We start from the raw sequence: 20,432 nt of genomic DNA on the forward strand, positions 1-20,432 counted from the left end.
TATTTTAATAGATGAGTTAACTTATCACCCAATCAATCCAAGTAAATTAATTTCATTGATTTTTATATGCTATGTGACTATGTGACTATAGATTTCTTTTTATCGATATTTTTTGTCATGGGCTTCCAGGCCCAAATTAATGCCCAGACACACCCACCCTACCCAATTCCTAACCCGACGAAGCCAACAGAATTGTTTCCCACTCATTTGCTGAGAAAGACAGTCATCCCCTATTCAGTAAGGCTCGCCACTTCTGCCATATCACTCCGCCGAGGACTCTGATAAACCGCTGCATGTCCGGTGCTTCTGGTTTCCATTGACAGTGAACCTGCGCGTTCTTCTCCCCTGGAGGTCCTTGCTGATGGAGCTTGTCCTTGCCATTCTCCGTCGGCGGGAGCACGATTCCGGAAGTCTCCTTCCACCGAGCCTGAGCCGCCCCATTTACGGTCAGATGCTTCTTTTTTTTAGCAGCTCCGTTTGCTAATCTGTCCTCCGAGCAGCGCCGTCTACCTCAGCAGACACGTCGTCCCCTCCATCAGCCTGGTATCCGTTGCCACCTCCGGCCTCCACCAAAGGTTGCATTGATACCGCGCCTTCAAGCTCGCTGCTTTGCTCCTCCGCTTCCGAGGATCGTCGTCGCTGCTTGCTGGTTTCTCCTCGTTGTGCTTGTGTTCCTCGAAGCATCTCTGCTGCCGGCTGCATTGATTTCTCTTGCCATCGCAGATTATTACCCCTTTCATCGCCGATTTGCTGACCAGAGTCCGCCGGAACGCCTCGCCGTTCGCTGTCGCTGTGGTCCACGGCCGCTTTTGCTCTGCTGTGATACCGTGTCTCCGCACTTCTTCTCCCTGATTGAGGTGCTGAGGCGAATCTTCCTGTCTTCTTTTGCTCCGCCGTGCTGCCGTCTCCTCCCTTTTTAGGATTCTTGCTATTTCTCCCGATGGAGGGTTGGTTAAAATTCTTAGTTTAAGGGTACATTTTAATAATAAAAAATTCTAAATTTTTAATAAATTAATATATTGAAATATATATATATATATATATAAAAACTAACAAAATGTTTTTTTAATAATACTTTTAAAATCTGTTTTTACTTTTTAGAGCGTATGTTATCAAAGACTTAAAAATTTCATGTGTATGTTTGATACTTTAAGGTTCTCTCTTGCATAGCGTGCATTTCCATTGTTTTTGAATTAAAAAGCTCAAAGAAAATACAGTTTCCTAAGGGTTGAGGGAAATAACTGCATTTTATTCTGCAAGTTGAATCAAAGGCATAAATCCAGATTACAGACAGAACAGTTGTTGTGCCAGAAGTTCTAAGCAATAAATAGAACCCCCTGAAACATGCATTTAAAAGGGTTCTTATTAAAAATTGGTAACTAATTTAAAAGAGACTGTCTATTTAGAGATATAACTATTAATATTGCTTTTTTTTTAATCAGCTTAAGCATTTGGAATAAGTGGTTTTATGACATGATATCAAAATTCTAGTTCGATTCTTGATAAACCTAAAAGAGGCTCTTGTTTGAGTGGTTCATGACACTGCCATCTCACTTTCCATTAATCCTATCAAGTTTCAAAGACTTGAGTTCCTGAATTAATTGAAGAAGATTGGTGTGAGAAGAGCCACCAAACTTTATTGCTCTTTTAGCAGCATCACTAAGCTCTCTCGCTCTTCTCCTCATTTCAACACTCTCCTCTCCATTACCCATCAACAAAGCTATGGCCTTTGCAATCTTACCCTTCTTCACAACCTCTTCTCCAAACTCCTGCCACTTTCTCCATTCTTTCACTCCAACCGCCACCCCAATCTTCAACACATCAACCAAAAGCTTCTCATTGAAAAACTGTTCAGCAAACATAGGCCATGTGGCCATGGCCAAACCCGCGTTCACGCTTTCCATCACCGTGTTCCAGCCACAGTGAGTTACAATTCCTCCAATGGCTGCATTCTCCAGTATCAGCAACTGTGGTGCCCAACCCCATATCAAGTAACCTTTGTTGCTTGCCTTCACTCTCTTCTCAAATTCCTCAAGAAAACTCCCATCTTCACCATCTTTTTTCTTAACAACCCACATGAAATCGTGCCCAGAATCTTCAAGAGCTTGAGCTATCTCAACAAGCTGCGAAGAAGGGAACTTGCTCATACTCCCAAAGCTCACATACAGAACAGAATTCTCAGGCTTGGAATGAAGCCATTTAAGACACCCAGAATCTTCTTCTTCTTCTTCTTTTCCTTTTTGTTCAAGTTTGGCTTGTCCTCTTCCGGCTTTATCAGCAGCATCTTGGTTCGCCCACATGGAAACAGGTCCCAAGCTCCAACTCTTGGTTCCCATGGCTTTCTTGTAATGATCCAGGTACTCACCTTCGAGCTCGTAGAAGCTATCAAACACGGATCCGAGGCTTCTTCTCTCTGAGTCCCTAATCATCTCCATCAAATGGGTGTAGCCGTTGGGTTCTCTAAGCCAATCCGGCAGCTGCAAAGGCGTCATCTCCAGGCGGTGCGGCAAACCAGGCAATGAAAACTTGTCATCAGTGCTGTCGGATTTTATGTCCTTATGAGGAGCATAAGTCTTGACCTATATATGTTTCGCAAACATTAATGAAAGTTTTATTGGTCTCACACTCTACAAGTTTCATTTCATCAACAAGCAAGAGAAAATGTTCATTTCGAAGCAAACAGTAAATGAATCGGTTTAACAATAATTTCTTGAGTCTATAAATAATTTTTTAACTCCTTATAATAGATGTTATTTTGACATTAGTATTTTCATAATAATCAAATACTCAATTTCTTAACTGAGTGTAGTGCCGAATGAGCGAAGCAGCTTCCAACAAGTAAGATCAACCTAGGAATCCCCAACCTGGCTGCAGCATCTACAGTCCAAGGGTAGAACATGTCAGTGACAATGCAATCTGCCTCCAGTTCCTCAAACAACTTCTCAATCTCCTTTTCCAGCAGATTCAGTCCCTTTGAAATTTTGAGAAGCATGTCCGGCGCCGTATCTGCGTTGAATGTTTCTACACCAACGGGAAGACCGACTTCTGCAGCCGGGAATTTAACGACGTGAGTTCTGATTGAACGGCCGAGCGAGGAGTCGCGGCCGACGGAGCTCTGGAACAATGAGGCGGCTACTGGGGTGGCTATTATGGTAACATCGACCCCGTGCATAGCGAAGAGTCTGGCTATGTCTACCATTGGTATGATGTGGCTTGTTGATGCGAATGGTAAGAACATAACTTTTATCTTAGTATCAACTTCTTCTTTTGCAGATTCCATGGGAACCGGTAATAAATTAAAGTTAACTTCTACAAAAATAGATTTTAAGAGACACACTACTCTGCTGCTAAACTGAACTCCAATGTCTTTATATTATAATTATACTAAACATGTTTACTCTCTTTATTTTCCCACATTAAACTTCAAATAAAAATATAAAATTAACAAAGTTGTACCACGAGCTGCACGATTTAAGAATAATAATTGTCTGTGAAACTTTAAGCCACAATATCAAAATACAAATACCCATATGAACACCTTTTTTGTATTTAAAATTTTAAATAATGGACTAAGACACCCAACTCTATCACAGTGACGGAACTTGAAGCAAAATTTTGGGGGGCCAGATAGAAAATAATTGTCAACATGTTTTTGATATGGACCCATTTAAGATAAGCTCGTCTAATATCATCTCTCTGGTTTGGGTGATATTGCCAAATTTAAAGCCGTTTTTCAAGAACTCGTTCCAAAAAGTTAAGGTTAAAGTTATCAGATGTAACTTTTTAAACTTTTGAAGGTTATATCTCACTTTCTTCGTTATTCATTAAAGTAGAAGAATTATCTACATGTATTGATATTGTAAAAGTTATATGTTCTCATTCTTAAATATTAGCCTTCCTCTTAAAAAATGTATCAATTCTTTGATTTTCATTATTATTTTATATAAAAATTTAAATATATATCCTGTAAAATATGTAAAGAAGTTAGAAGGACAAATATTAAAATTTATAATTATTGAATTTTTTTATCAATTTATACAAATACAATAATATTAATACTTATTGAATATTCTATTATTTTTTATCATATAAAAAATTAAATTAAATAAATAGTAAAATATAAAATAATATTAAATTAAATAAATAAAAAATATCTAATTTTTTATATTTGAACTTAAAGATAGAGAGAGTGTTATTTATTGAACTTATTAGATACTTTAAGTTATAGTAAAGTATTTAAGTCAATTGAACTATTTTTTATCTTTTGAAAAAGTACTACATACTAAGTTTTTTATAAAAGTTTGGGGCCATGAACTAAGCTCCACCACTGTCTATCATGCATCTCATCTTAGTATATAAATATTTGTTAGGGTAAAGTACTAAATTGGTCCCCTAGGTTTGGGCGTAATTCTGTTTTAGTCCTTAAGGTTTAAAATGTTCTATTTGAATCCAAAAAAGTTTCATTTAGCATCAATTTAGTCCCACAGTGAGGTCAAAATTAAATAATTAATAAGATGTCCTACATAACAACAATACAAGAACAAAATCTATAATCTGAAGAACAAGTATAAGCTCCAGAGGCATAAAATCAACCATTGATACATCAATACATTTATTTATTATTTTTTATAATATAAATAAAATATTTTCTATAAAACTAAAGAAAATGATAAATAAATGTATTGATGCATCAATGGTTGATTTTGTGCCTCTGGAGCTTGTACTTGTTCTCCAAATTATCGATTTTGTTCTTGAACTGTTGTTATGTAGGATATTTTGTTAATTATTTAATTTTGACCTCACTGTGGGACTAAATTGATGCTAAATGAAACTTTTTTGGATTCAAATAGAACACTTTAAACCTTAAGGACCAAAACAGAATTATACCCAAACCTAGGGAACCAATTTAGTACTTTATTATCTTATATAATTTAATTTCTTTCATACATCTTATCTTATAACTTGCTCAAGACATTTTTGTTTTGATAGATATACAATTTGTTTGAGTATTATATTTAAATTGAAATAAAAAATAAAATATTTTCTGTGCCACAAATAAATTTAAAATTGAGAAGATCATAACATTATATTATTATGAATAAATAACTTTAGTGTTTTTTATCTTGAACTGGAAAACCTATATTTTCAAAATACATAAATAATAAAAAATTAGAATCCTAAGTGAGACTTATTTTTAATGTTAGTTGTGCATTTTATTGGTGAAAAATTATAAAAAAATAGACTATTATTTTGTAATGTCATCTGCTTTATCTCTAATTACCTGCAACAGGTAAACATTACTTTCGATAGATAATTATAAAGTTTTTACACAACATTAGTACGTATAAATCTAAAAATATATATATATTAGATTATAGTTTAAAATAAATATTTCTCTTGTTTTTTTTTTTTTTGAGAATACAGAGAGTACTATTTTATAAGTCTCAGTTTTTTTTCTGTCGACTTATAAGAAACACCGTGTAAATCTAAAAATAAATTTAAAGAAATAAAAAATAACAAATTTAAAAATAACAAATATTTTATGGATATAACAAGTTAGTCAATATATATATATTGTTTCACATTTCATTTTATAATATATCTTCGATATATAAATAGTTAATTTTTAGTGTATATATAATTTAATTGATTTTTTTTTTGTCATGATATTCAGTCTGATAAGATAAAGACTAACTGACCAATGAATTGTATGTACAAAGTAGTATTTAAACTCGTGACACTTGTTTAAGCAGATGAGTGAAATGATCACTCGACTAACCTGTTTTGTCGATTTTTAGCAAATCGATTGTGGTTCGATATCTAGTGGTCTGGGAGCGAAACCTACTCCTCTTTGTAGATACTAGTTTTCTAAAAGCGCATTAAAGTGTCTTCGATTAGACGGGTAATGGGATAAAAGATAAATTAAAATTTATAAAAGGGTAAAAGAAGCGAATAAATAAAGCTTTCGAAAAGAAAATGTGCTAAAATCGGAAAAAATTGCGTTGAAATTAAAAGAAAACAGTAAAATGCCTTCAACTGAGTCAAAGGGCTTTGACATGAAAATTAAAAGTGCAGAAATGTAAATTGGACGTTGAAATTAAATGATATTCGGAAAATAAACTTGCTTGAAAAATAAAGTTTATAAGAAAATAAATTATAAGAGTAAAAACATGGAAGGAACCCTACAGAAAAGTAACTCGATCGTAGACTCAGGAATTCTCTGGGGATGTGAGTGTGCTTAAATATTTTCTGAGTTAAAGTTCCAACCCTTATTCCCTAAAACTTTCTAGTATTTATAATCCACTTTTGTAACTGACAATTAATTACAGAAACACAACCTTGAATGCGCACTCCTTGGTAATCGTTCCCGCCCCTTGGCTAATTAAACGCTTACTCATAAATTTCCCACATGGTGAATGTCTTCAACTTCTCTACTCACATAACCGCTCGATCTTCTCTTCGAAATAACTCATTCGATCACTTCTTTCGAATACCTGACTGGTTTGACCTATTCGATTCGATAAAATATTTCAAAATTGAATCCACATCGAGTACCTCCAGCCAATGCTTGCACGTGCATTTTTTCGGGAACTACTTTTATCTTTGACCTCTTTACTACTTCGAACCAACGTTCCTTAATCGAAAATATTTTTCGATCAACAAATTGCCCCCTTGGATTAATGTGTTTGCCTTTAACAACAACATTATTGGAAGATAAAACGCTTAATCCAAATTCAAATTTCAATCTCTTAAATCAGTAATAATTACCATTTAACTTCTCATTAATACTGATCCACTCGACACGTTTTTCGAAACATACGCTTTTTCTCTCTAACTCTTCACCTTCTTCGAGAAGTTACCTGTTTTTGCATTCATTCTGCAATAACGGCACAGCAACACATCCTTTAAATTCGACATTGTCGCTCATGTTCAATTTTTCTTGAACCCTTGCTCTTTGAATTCCTTTTGCACCAGTCTTTCTTACGTAACCCTTAACATCTCAAACTTCCTTTTTTTCCGTTCTGCAATGGCTTCTTCCTCTTCTCACACCGCTGCCCAAGACAAGGGTAAAGGTACCATGGAAGCACCACCAGCTCCACCAGCACTTCATATACTGAACCAAGTCAACGATGAAGTTATTGGTGATCCCCAACTTCAGGTTGATGATAACAGAATTTTAATCCTTTTACAGTGGGCGGAGATGTACATTGCTTCCTTGGGCCTGTCGAAACCCTGGAGAGGACGAACAAAAGCTCCCTTTCTTCCCCAGTGCTCAAGGGGAAGACTTATTGATTAAACAAGCCTTGGACATCTCCTTTTTCATCAATCAAAAACCCTTCAGGAACAATCCAAAAATCAACCCTCGAGGAGCCGATTTTACAGCTTGGCTTCAACGCCTTACTCCTTCAAAAAGTGCTGCTTGGGGGCTTTGGGGGATTCAGGAACTCCTAAGGCTTTCTCACTTCGCACCCTCAACGCTCCCTTGGATGATTGGAGCTATGACATGTTTCTGGAACAGGACAACCAACAATTTCCACCTTCCTTGTGGAATGGTTGGAATGTCTCTCTTGGATGTGGCCGCTATTACATGGCTTCTCATAAATCCTCCGGACTGCACACCTGACATGCAACCAAGACGCCACTACAACATTGCCCCTACTAGCTCTTACAGTGATTTCATTGCTCACCACATGGGCAAAGAGGGCACTCCCGTCACAGACGACGAACATGTAGCATTTTTATTCTATTGGTTAAATGCCTAAGCCTCAAAGTGGTCCCTGAAGTTACCATCGAGCCTCATAGTGATCCCTGAAATTAAAAATTACTCATATCCATCCCTGAAGTTGCACTCCGGGACTCAGACTCGTCCTTCCGGCCAATTTCGTCCAGCTGGCGCAACCGGAAAGCTGAGTTAGACTCGTTGGTGACACGCTGTCAGCACAACGGCTAGCTGACGTGCCGACATAAACTGTTTTGATTCAATTTGGTCTCTAAATTGAGGTTAAAAATGCTAATCCCCAATTGAGTCTCTTCTCCTCTCTTTTCTATCGCACTAGAGGTGACTCTCTTCTGTTGCTTCTCCTACCATGTCTTCTCCATCTTCAAAAACTACGACATAGGAGTACAAGGAAGTGGCTTCGAGTCCTTGTCACCCTTCACCAGTTTTAGATGCCTAAATTGACGAATGCATTGCAGCAAGCTAGCAGTAACCGAAAGCAAGGTTCCAACACCCTTTTCACTCACAATGTTACCTCCAGAACCAGTGTAACGCAATGTTGGGTATATCACCCTCCGGCATATTATATGATCCAAGAACTGGATCCCCCTTGAAATATGCTCAATCTCTAGCTTCGAATTATCCAACCTTAATCCAAAAGTACTCACACAAAACTCAATAATTTTCTTCCTAACTTCCACTGCATTCTCCCTAGGCCCTCTAATTCCAATTAAGAAGTGACCCCCATATCTTATGTAATCCATCTTCCTAGTCTTCTCCTTTCCACTGGCTGGAACAAACTCCGACCACGCAGGGCTTTGACAACCATCATTAATTGAATACCGCCATATTGAATCAAACTTACAAGGCCTAAAAAACTCAACAATCATCCATTCCATCATGTGATCCAATTTATTAAGGCAGACATTAGCAATCAATAGACTTAAAATCCCACAATAACCATAATCAGGTACCTTAGCAGCCTCCTCTGGCGTGAAATCGAAGAAAGTCTTCAACCAATATGGGTCCGACTTTGGCTCATTCTCATTGAGAATCCTCTTCTTAGTAGCCCTCCTCTTCTTAACATTCCTCAACTCTTCCTTCTCCTCATCATTCCTAGACACACACTTCAAAGGATGCTCTTTAAGTGCAAATTTTATCAAATCTAATATTTTCCTATCCTTTGTACCTTTTTCAAGACACACTTTTTGACCACATTCTGATCCATAGTATCAAGAATCTCACTCAAATCGCCCTTCAAAAACCACAAGTATCCAGCAAAATTATTCCTAATTGTTCGACACGGTGGTGGTGGCTTTTTGGAGTTTGGGTGGAAAGAGTGGAGAAGGAGAATGTGTTGGACAGGGATTGGCAGCATGACCAAAGGTGTTTGATGAATTTTCATAATGACATTATTGCGCCTGTTGTTGAATTTACATCTGCTACCTAAAAATGAAAATGAAGGATATAAATTACTTATACAAACTATCACATATCTTGTAAATCAATAGTCCAAACCACCAAAAAAAACAGCCATCACAAAGGAAATAAAAATTTATAAGATAATAAAGCCATTGCAGAAGTTTCCATGATTATAAGCTCAAAAAACAAGTACCTATGCACTTCATTTGCCTTGCCAAGAAATCTGAAACCTGATAGCCATGAGGTATAAATTACTTCAAGTTTCCAATAAAAGAAGGGAAAGAAAGTAAGATATTAGTTACAATTCATGATAACACAACTCACAAAAGTAATGGGGAAATAACCAAAACACCCTATAGTTTGAAATAACTTAGAAAATAATTGCATGTGAGGTGCCTTAGCAGATATATCTCCAGACATAAGATATCTGCAAAAATATTAATAGTAATAAATCGTTTGATGCACCCAAAGTAAGACTGTAAGAATATAAGAATTTATATCATACTCTACACAATTTTATTAGATAAGATTAGTATAAAATACTTAAAAGTAAGGTGCCCATGTGAATTCCATATTATTACAACCACTACTGATTCCTGAAAAAATGTTTGCAAAGATGTAAGCCTGGAGTTTATCACAGGATTGCCAAATTCACATGGTTTCACAGCGGTGCTACTGTGCTAGTAGTAATTGATCAACTCTTCAAATATGCACACGTTCTACTGCTTAAAGGTGATTACAATGCTATGTTGACTATTGAGTTGTTTTTCATTAACATTGTCAAGCTTCATGGCATGCCAGGAACCATTTTGTCAGACTGGGATAAGTGTTCATTAGAGCTTTTGCCAGGAACCGTGTGGTTTTTGAAGATGGAGAAGACACTGTAGGAGAAGCAACAAAAGAGAGTCACGTTTGGTGCGATGGAAAAGAGAGGAGAAGAGACTCAATTGGGGATTAGGGTTTTTAATCTCAATTTAGGGACCAAATTGAATCAAAACAGTTTATGTCGCCACGTCAGCTAGCCGTTGTGCTGACAGCGTGTCACCAACGAGTCCAACTCAGCTTTCTGGTTGCGCCAGCTGGACGAAATTGGCCAGAAGGACGAGTCTGAGTCCCGGAGTGCAACTTCAAGGATGAATATGAGTAATTTTTAACTTCAGGGATCACTATGAGGCTCGATGGTAACTTCAAGGATTACTTTGAAGATTACCTCCATCATTTTCTGTTCTCGAAGTGTCCAGATGTCAAAATTTTTCCTGCCTCTGGCTGCTCTGCTTCACGAAGGTAATACTGTTAATCTGGCCAAGCTTCTTCTAGGGTATGTTTTTGAAGAGCTTGGTCAATTTGTGCATTGTCTTCGAAACAATAATCTGACCAGTACTGGTGGTCCCCTCGGACTTCTTCAACTATGGCTTAATGCCATTTTTGAAAAGTATATGACAAAGTTTGGAGGTGGCGCTATTGACAAGCAACACATCGAGGGCTTCCGACTGGCTGACTACAAGCCAAACTTTCTAAATACACAATCGGATGAAGACCGATTTTGGGCAGTTTTTTCTCTCTTCCATACTTGCAAATATTTTGATAATGAAAACCTCAATTTCGCCCCCTTTTTGCGTCAAAATTGTGGTCCTGCGTGGCTCGATCGCTTGCTCTTTCCACATGATACTGAGGAAAATGAACTGGCTAATCGAAACTGGGCAAACTTGCTAGCTGTTCAAGTAATTCCTACGGGGCTACCCCAGCACAAAAAAGAAAAATTCAATGTGACCATGTACGCACCTCACCTTATAGCTAGGCAACTAGGATTTTCACAAGCCATTCCAACCCATTTTCCTCGAAACAGCAAGCCACTTTGCCACATCACTCTGACTTCTCAGAATGACCTCAATTTCCTCCTCGCAACAAAACAACAACACAGGGAACGTTTCAATTTCCTTGTTTATGATCGCAGCTCATACATCACTAAGTCATGTTTCGAATGGTGGACTGCTTACTACTCTAGGTATAATCGCACTTTGGAGGAAATCCAGCAATCCGCCATTCGAACAGCCCCTGCTGCTGAAGGTTCTCCCAAAAAATCTTACAAAAGAAAAGCTGATACTGCAGCCTCCTCTCGACAACCTCAACATAAAAGTCGAAGGACTCCCACCAGGACTTCTAGAAGGGTAATTGCTTCCTTACACACACCCATGCACTTCGAATTAGAACATTTCGAAAATCATATTTACTTGTCAATTCTTAATTTTGACTTTCTTTATCAGTTACAATTGCAACCATCAAGTGAAAGCTCTAATGGAAGTGATCAAACCATCCGGAACATCCTTGCTGCTTCCTCTCAATCAGAGGATACAGCTGATTCAGACCCTGGTCCTCAGCTAATTCGAAGGCCAAGACACACTCTGGTAACATTATCATTTCTACATATTTCATTTAAGTTAGAATAAATCTTAACTTATAACTGTGTACCTTTTATATCAGCCTACCACTGCTGCTCACTCAATCACATCTTCTATGGCACCTGATCAACCACTTCTGCAACAACACCTGGATTTGGGCCATTCCACATCTCATGATTCGATTCAATTTACGGGATCTGTCGAACCACTACAGGCTGCTTTTCCACCTCCCACCGGAACACCAGTGATTGATTCAACAAAAGACCCTTCACAATATTCTCCAACACCAACACAAATCCTTGATCCAATTTCTTCAAAACAACCAAGCTCCACTTTCTACTGAAAACCAAGTAGCCCCAGATTCTGATTCTGTTTCTCGAGTCGCTGAAACTGCTAATTCAGACTCGCCTCAATCCAGAGTCTTAGAAATTCCTCAAAGATTCTCCAGTCCCCCTCAATAGGCTGAGTTTCAAACTCCTCCTGGTCAAGAATCTGGACACTTGGGTACTTCTACCACACCTACAAGTGCTACATTGGATAACCTGATCTCTGTCTTAAATCGAGTTATCCAAGAGGACGAAGTATTCGTTTCCGTTCCAACACTTCCTAGACCATCTTCATCCAGTCCTCTATTCGAGTTGGATGTTGACACTCGAGAACGGCTTCGATCACTTCTCAAACTCTTGGATCACCCACCTACTGCATGGATCAAGGACACCCTCCTCAACCAGCTTTTATCTGATCTTTTGAATTCTCCCTTTGAATTTCCGGCTTCTACTCCGTATTCTGCCATAATCCAACAATTCAAGCAACTTTCCAACAATAGCGTAGCTTTTCAGAATAAACTCCAAGAGATCGAAAACGAAGAGGCTAAGATCACAACTGAAGTAGATAATTGTGCCTCTGCTCTTCAACCGAAGAAAGCTTCTCGGGAAGAGTTCGATCTGAGAATCTCTCACGCTATCTCTATTGAAGCCTTTTATGATAAGGAAGAGATAAAGCTCGAAACAGAGTTAGCCCAAATCAATGAAAAGCTTGCCAAGTACGCGAGAGACGGGCTGAAATAGCCGTACCTCTGACCACTGCCCAGCAAGAACAACAACAAATCATTCAAGAAATTGTTTCTATTGAGACCAAGCAAGAAGAATATAAGAAACAACTTGACAAGGTCCAATTTGACAAGTTCAAGCATGCTGAGGCAATTTCAACTTTGGACAACAACAGGGCAAAGCTACGCTTAGACTTGGCAAGACTTTTGGCACCTTGAAATTTTCTACTTCAAGCTTTACTTTTTGTAATGGTTTTTTTATCTTTTCTGGACTTATGCATGTTTGACTTTAATTTAGCCAACAATAATATTGCTTCAAATACTTTCTATTAATCGAGTTAATTATTTTTCCTGACTCGATATCCTTGATTTGATATGCATTTCCAGAATATAACCCTATCACTTGAAAAGGGCCTTCCCAAGTATGGGACCATTTGCCAAGAAATTTTGATTTTTTTTTATTGGCAAAATAACTTTTAAAACCAACTCGCCTATATTAAAATATTTCTCTCTTATTCGACGATTATAACTTCGAGCAATGTTCTCTTTTTGTCAAACCATATTTTCAAGTGACAATATTCGCTATGAGTCTAATTCATTCAACTCATCAAACATTGCATTCCAATAATCATCAACTGGCAAATCATTCTGTTTTGATACTCTCAAAGTATTCAAATTAATTTCTAATAGTAGCACTGCATCATGCCCGTAAACTAATTTATAGGGTGAAGTATTTGTTGACCCTCTTGGTGAATTTCGATAAGCCCATAGTACTTGGCTTAAAGTCTCATGCCACGTTCGAGGTTTATTCCCGATATGCTTCTTTATCAAACTTATCAGGATTTTATTTGATGCCTCAACTTGTCCATTAGCATGAGCATAATAAGGAGTTGAGGTAATCATATTGATATTCCTCGAGACTGTGAAATTTTTAATTCGCTGACCAGTAAACATAGTTCCTTGATCAGTACTTAATGTTTGAGGAATTCCAAATCGATGGATAATATGTTCCTCAACAAAGTCTATTATTTCACTTTGACCAACTTCTATTAGGGGAATTACTTCAACCCACTTTGTAAAGTAATCAATTGCTACCAAGATAAACTTGTGTTGTTTTGATGAAGGAGGGTGGATCAACCCAATCAAATCCAAAGCCCAACCTCTAAACGGCTATGGTTTTATTATCGAATGCAACTCAGATGCTGGAATCTGCTATATTGAACCATGTTTCTGGCATTCTTGACACGCCTTTGCATAATCAATACAATCTTTTATCATAGATGGCCAGTACACATGATTACGATATAACACCCATTTCATTTTCTTTCCAGCCTGATGGGCACCGCATATCCCATTATGGACTTCGCCCAAAGCAATATTTTGATCATCTTGGCCTAAATATCTCGACAAACTTCCGTCGATCCCTTTCTTATACAACTCATTAGCCATCAAGACAAAATTTATTGCTTGCAATTTCATTTTTCATTTTTTTAACAACTGGAATATTGGGATCCTTTAAATACTGAGCAATAGGCTTCCTCCAATCAGTATCTTTCCATTCATCAATGCACAAAACTTCTCTTTCACTTGCAAGCACTAATATTTGACGGATACTAGCCAACTTCTTAAGAGTTTCTAGACCAATTCTATATCTCGAAATGATTTGGGCTAATTCATTAGCAATTTCATTATGAATCCTTGGAATATGAACCAAAGAAACTTTTCGAAAGGAGGTTAACAACTCCCAAGTAGTTGTTAAATACTTTTGCAACTTCTCATTATTGCATTTAAACTCCTTCGATAACTGCTTCAAAACCAACTGGGAATCCCCTAATATCTGGACTTCCAAAGCCCCTTTATTGATTAATATTTCGAGACCCAGAATCAAGGCTTCGTATTCTGCCACATTATTCGAGCAATGATATTTTAATTCGAATAGAAATTCTGATGGAATCTCTTCTGGCGAAATAATAAGGATTCCAACTCCTGCACCATCTTTATGCTTCGATCCATCAAAATATAACTTCCAATAATCGACTCTAACATCGATTATATTTTCCCCTAGTCATTCAGATCTTTCGAATTATCTACCAGAAAATTTGCAATGACCTGTCCTTTCACAGCTTTGGCTGGGACATACTGCAAATCAAACTCTGTTAAGGCTAGCATCCGTTTTTCTAAACGTCCTCGTAACATTGGGAAACTTAACATATATTTGATGAGATCAGTTTGTGCTATAACCTTCACCGATTTAGCCACCATATAACATTTCAATTTCATACAGGCATAGTATAAAGATAGACATAATTTTTCTATCGGGGAATACCTTGTCTTGATATCAGTTAAAACGCGACTAAGGTAATAAACTGCCTGTTCATGCCCATTCTCATCATCTTGGGTCAACATACATCCAATTGTATTTATAGATGCTGCAATGTACAACTTCAAAGGCTCATGTGGACGAACATTCGCCATAATTGGAGCCTTAGATAAATAAGCCTTAATCGAATCGAATGCTAGTTGATGCTCATTCGTCCATTCAAACCGTGAGTCATTCTTTAGTTTCACTAAAGGAGCAAACACTCGAGTTTGATCAGAGAGATTCGAAATAAACCTCCTGAGGTAATTCACCTTTCCTAGAAAGGATTGCAGTTTTTTTTTTCGATTTAGGTGTAGATAACGCCAATATTGCATCTGCCTTATTTTTATCGATTGCAATTCCCTTTTTATGGACAACAAAACCTAGGAAATTTCTAGCCGATACCCCAAAAGCACATTTTAAAGCGTTCATTTTCAATCCCTTTTTTTCTCATGGTGACAAATGCTTGTCTTAGGTGATCAATATGTTGATTTACCAAAATCGACTTGACCATGACGTCATTAATGTAAACTTCCATAAATTTCCAATATATTCATGGAATATAGCATTCTTCGCTCACTGATAAGTAGCACCAGCATTTTTCAAACAAAAAGGCATAGCTACCCATTCATAAGTGCCTAACGCCCCAGGACAACGAAAAGCAGTTTTAGACATATCATCTTCTGCAATGAAGATTTGGTTATATCCTGAATAACCGTCCATAAAACTTAAAATTTCGTTTCCTGCTGTAGAATCGATCAACATATCTGCAATAGGCATAAAGTATTCATCCTTTGGAATAGCATTATTCAAATCGCGAAAATCAATGCATACTCTTAACTTCCCATTCTTCTTCATCACAAGAACAATATTCGAAACCCATTCCACATATCGCGCGGTTCGAATAAATTTCACTTTAATCAAGCGTTCAATTTTTTCTTTAATCTTTTGATTAATTTCTAGAGCAAAACGGCGTCGAGTTTGCTTCACATGTCGAGCATTTGGTTTCAATTCTAATCGATGTTCTACAAGAGAACGATCGAGACCAGGCATCTCATGATAATCCCAAACAAAACAATCTTTAAACTCATATAAAAGATGAAAAAGTTCAGTTCAAAATGGATCAACAAGATCTTTACAAATATATGTAATTCGAACATCATCAGGAGTCCCTAAATTAATTTCTTCCAAGGGATCTTGAGATTCAAACTCTTTGAAATGGTCATCATCTTTTACTGAATACCTTTCAAAACCCAAAGGTTCTAGGTCATAGATGCAATCAAAAGAAAAATCAATAGACTCATTGGGAGTAGGATGAACTTGATCATTTATTGAATTAAAATTACTTCGATTTTCAATACAATGCGCCTCTGCCACTAAATCAGCAGTTTGGCCAGCAACATTACTTCCATTACATAAAGAAGGAACAAGTAAACTATGACTAAACTCGATTGAAGATATCGAGTTGATACAATTATCATTAAAAGAACTTTGAACCTATGTGATTCTACTTCATCAAAAGAATCATCTTTATTTCCTACAGAAAGACAATCATTTAAATAATTATGCAGAGTTTTCAGGTAATCGGAAACTTCTTCCACCTGGTCCATAGAGCGACCCTTCTGAAGACCTTCAAGGAAGACAATCCCAACCAGTTGGAGTAAAATCCAACTCTGGATAACGCAGCTTCACGGATAAACCTTCCAAGGACAACTAGCAACCTTCACAATTATAAGAGTTTAGTGTCCTATCAACATTCAAATGCTTCAACTTAGGACTATACATCCTGAAATCAATATGCAGTTGTTCGACATAGAGGTTCAAATCTGCCTTAATGACTTTAGGCTTGCCATCCTTCGTCCAAAGAAGAACACTTTGGTGTATAGTAAAAGGTACGGCTCCCACACCATGGATCCAGTCTCGCCCCAGCAAAGCATTATAACTTGCCTTTGATGGAACCACCACAAACACTGTGTTTCGCTCAGATGAGCCAACCTTTACAGTCAAAGTGACCAGCCCCTTTGCCGGAGATGAAGCCCCACTAAAGTCCGTCACAACAATATTTGTGGGGACCAAATCATCAGGATGTTTTTCCACCTTCATTAACATCCTTTCAGGCAAAAGACTGATTGCTGTCCCACCATCGATCAAGACTTTGTTTACGTTAATTCCACTCAAGGTGGTGATTATATGAAGTGGGCGGAGATGAGACATTTGTTTTTCAGTGGGTCGAAGAAAATACCCCGGCTCATCCTCCATATCATAGTCTTCATCTGGGTCACCCTCATATTCTCCCAGATACTCGGTCGGAATGATCGAAATCGTTCCGATCATGTCATCATCCCCTTCTTCGAAATATTCTTCATCAACATCAACTTATTTACTTTTATCAACCCCTGAGGATTGAGCTACATCTTTGCCTTTTTCCACCTTTGCAGGAGATAAAATTCCCTTTGGACAAGTCTCTCCATCAGAAGGAAAGGCAATTTGGGAATGCACAGAAGGGGTTGCCCCCTTGCTTACTTCCGCCTGAGGCTTTTTATTTTGATTGAAGTTTCTCCTGCCTCCTCTGCCTCTCGGATACCCTTTGGCTCGACCACGATAGTAGGGATATCGATTTCGAGGAGGTCCCTGATGACCCCACTGTGGGTTACGTCGATATAGAGCATCCCGCTTCTGGAACTCCTGACAGTTTCGAACCCACTGGACACCTATAGCCTGAGATCGACTTAAAGGTGTAGTCATACTTTGTTGAGGAGCCTTAGAACTCTGACCCTCTATGCGCCAAATCGGCTGTCTCTGACGCGCCTGCTCTTCTCTATGAGCCAATTCTTTCTTTATTCTCTCCTTTTCGAAAATTGCCGCTGCTTCGGCATCAAAAACAGCATTACACCGTGGACACAAAGATACGTCCCGGTCTTTAATCTTTTGCTGAACCAAAAGGTCCAACAAACCATCTCCCGCTCTGGGATACACCGATCTAACTTGTGACTCAAAATCATCAAGAGCCACGTCAAAGTCATAGGACATGCCAACCATGTTTACTCCGAAACATGGCTCAACAAAGCTAGCATCGACATTGAAGGGATCGACATCAACCTTCATTTCCTTCTTTCCATCATCGAATTTCAATCGTCCCTCCATTATTGCTTCCTGAATTAAGTCCCTGAAACGAACACAATTGTTAGTCGAATGACTTGTTGCTTGGTGAAATTTACAATAAGGTTTTTCTTTCAAATCTTTCACCGAAAATAAAGTTCTACCCTCATGCAGAATTAACTGTTTACCTTTAAGCAACACATCGAAAATCTGATTAGATTTCGAAATATCAAAACTGTATTTCTTTCCACTTTTTAGTTTTGAATCATTCGACTTTTCATTACTAGGAAGCTTTTTAAGTAAAGAATAGACATATGGGGCCCTTCTTAAGTTCGGCCAAATCGACATCTGTCTCGAAATCGAGTTCCTTTTCTGAGGACTCCACAGTCACATAAGCAACTTTTTCTTTTCGAGTAAAAGGTTTGCTCTTTGATCGTTGCTCACTCCTATATTTCTCTTTCTCTTTCTTCATAAGTTCAGTCTGAAGAACCTTTTCGGCCAAATAGGCTAAATCAGGGATATGTACATTAAGCAACTTTCTGCGCATATAAAATCCTAGCCCCATAGTTGCTATTTTCACCACTTCACTCTCAGGCAATGAAACATAGCACCTACTCCTAGCGTTCTTGAAACGTATCATATAATCGTCGATGGTTTCACCATCTTCACATTTCAGAGCCACTAGATCAGTAACTGCCACATTCATTTTCCCTCGATAGAACTGAGCATGAAAAGCAGTTTCTAACTGATTCCATGTCGTTATCGAATTTGGTCTAAGATTCGAAAACCAAGTAAATGCATTCTTTGTTAACGAAGAAGGAAAAAACTTCATTTTCAAATTTTTATCATTGGCTAAGTTTCCAATCTCAACCAAATATTGAGCGACATGTTCAGTAGTTGATTCTCCAACTTCTCCAGCAAACTTTGTGACTATTTTTTTATTTTTCACCCCTCTTGGAACTTCAGCCATTTGAACAACTTGGGGAAAAGCAAACACAAAATGAGGTCGATTCATAAAATCAACATGCAGACCAACTCGATTGAGTACTTCTTCCACAGTTCTGGTAACTTGATAAAGTTCACCGCCATAATTAGCACGTAATATGGCTAAAAAGTCATCAGCATTTTGACCTCGGAGAACTACATGAGGATTTTCTCTATTCAAAACATTATTTTCATTTTGAAAAGCATTTTCGAATCCTTCATTATTTTCCCTGGTAACTTGATAAAGTTCACCGCCATAATTAGCACGTAATATGGCTAAAAAGTCATCAGCATTTTGACCTCGGAGAACTACATGAGGATTTTCTCTATTCAAAACATTATTTTCATTTTGAAAAGCATTTTCGAATCCTTCATTATTTTCCCTGGCATCATGTCGTTCACCTTCCTCATAATCTACGATTCGAGCAATTCATTCGACTTGTCTAGCAAGACGTTCGAATTTCGATTCGTGATAAGCCATCATTGGATTCAGAATTGTGGTCATCTGTTGAGTCAGCAAATTGACCAAGTCATGATGATTTTCTTTTACTTGCTGTCGATATACTGCCATCGAATTAGCAGCATTCGAAGTAGAGCCCACATTATAGTCACGAGAGTACTCGGAATGTTGTTGTGGATTTTGAGAATTATTTCCTCCATTTATACTCCCAAATCATACGGGAGGCACAAAATTACCCACTGGTGGAACATAGCCAGGAGGAAGACCATAAGGAGGTCAACCAGTGGTTAATGGAGGCTGGGTTGGTAATAGAGTACCATGTGGACGAATATTGCGTCCAACATTCCCAGTTTGCGCGGTTGTAACCGCTACACTTTCACTTCCAATTGCACTTTCCGAATGTGAAGTCACGTCTGCTTGTTGCACAATTACTGGTAGACTATCATTGGTGGAGGAACCACCATTCACATTTGACACTTCATCAGCCATGTGAATGATTTTTCCACTTCTCAATCGCATACATCAAATGATATAAAAACTTTTTGACACACTTCAATTTTAAAACTGTCCCACTGGGCGTGCCAATTTTTTTTGTCGATTTTTAGCAAATCGATGGTGGTTCGATATCTAGTGTTCTGGGAGCGAAACCTACTCCTCTTTGCAGGTACCAATTTTATAAAAGCGCATCAAAGTGTCTTCGATTAGACGGGTAATGGGATAAAAGATAAATTAAAATTTATAAAATGGTAAAAGAAGCGAATGAATAAAGCTTTCGAAAAGAAAATGTGCTGAAATCGGAAAAAACTGCGTTGAAATTAAAAGAAAACAGTAAAATGCCTTCAACCGAGTCAAAGGGCTTTGACATGAAAGTTAAAAGTGCAGAAATGTAAATTGGACGTTGAAATTAAATGATACTTGGAAAATAAACTTGCTTGAAAAATAAA

The 20,432-nt window shown here is 37.7% G+C and overlaps 3 protein-coding genes, 1 long non-coding RNA gene and 1 pseudogene across 4 annotated transcripts; 1 reads left to right on the forward strand and 4 right to left on the reverse strand.

Annotated features, from left to right (window-relative positions):
• Positions 1-201: 201 nt before the first annotated feature.
• LOC148563299 (uncharacterized) lies at positions 202-3,402 on the forward strand. Its single transcript, XR_015883297.1, has 2 exons — positions 202-857; positions 2,810-3,402. It is a non-coding gene; the product is annotated as an uncharacterized LOC148563299 (long non-coding RNA).
• LOC107642747 (soyasapogenol B glucuronide galactosyltransferase) lies at positions 1,229-3,280 on the reverse strand. Its single transcript, XM_016346211.3, has 2 exons — positions 2,801-3,280; positions 1,229-2,579 (listed from the first exon to the last, which is right to left on the reverse strand). Exons 1-2 carry the CDS (start codon positions 3,278-3,280, stop codon positions 1,551-1,553), a joined length of 1,509 nt encoding a protein of 502 aa, XP_016201697.1. The 3' UTR covers positions 1,229-1,550.
• Positions 3,403-8,109: 4,707 nt separating the features above from the next.
• On the reverse strand, positions 8,110-9,345 carry LOC107640055 (nuclear intron maturase 1, mitochondrial pseudogene; annotated as a pseudogene).
• Positions 9,346-14,027: 4,682 nt separating this feature from the next.
• Positions 14,028-15,061, reverse strand: LOC148563300 (uncharacterized). Its single transcript, XM_088486723.1, has 2 exons — positions 14,678-15,061; positions 14,028-14,588 (listed from the first exon to the last, which is right to left on the reverse strand). Exons 1-2 carry the CDS (start codon positions 15,059-15,061, stop codon positions 14,028-14,030), a joined length of 945 nt encoding a protein of 314 aa, XP_088342849.1.
• Positions 15,062-15,521: 460 nt separating this feature from the next.
• LOC148563301 (uncharacterized) lies at positions 15,522-17,279 on the reverse strand. The gene is made up of 4 exons (XM_088486724.1): positions 16,667-17,279; positions 16,443-16,575; positions 16,292-16,350; positions 15,522-16,024 (listed from the first exon to the last, which is right to left on the reverse strand). Exons 1-4 carry the CDS (start codon positions 17,277-17,279, stop codon positions 15,522-15,524), a joined length of 1,308 nt encoding a protein of 435 aa, XP_088342850.1.
• Between the last annotated feature and the right edge of the window lie 3,153 nt (positions 17,280-20,432).

The sequence above is a fragment of the Arachis ipaensis genome, chromosome B5, assembly GCF_059453495.1.
Source record: "Arachis ipaensis isolate K30076 ecotype BB chromosome B5, ASM5945349v1, whole genome shotgun sequence".
Taxonomy (NCBI): domain Eukaryota; kingdom Viridiplantae; phylum Streptophyta; class Magnoliopsida; order Fabales; family Fabaceae; genus Arachis; species Arachis ipaensis.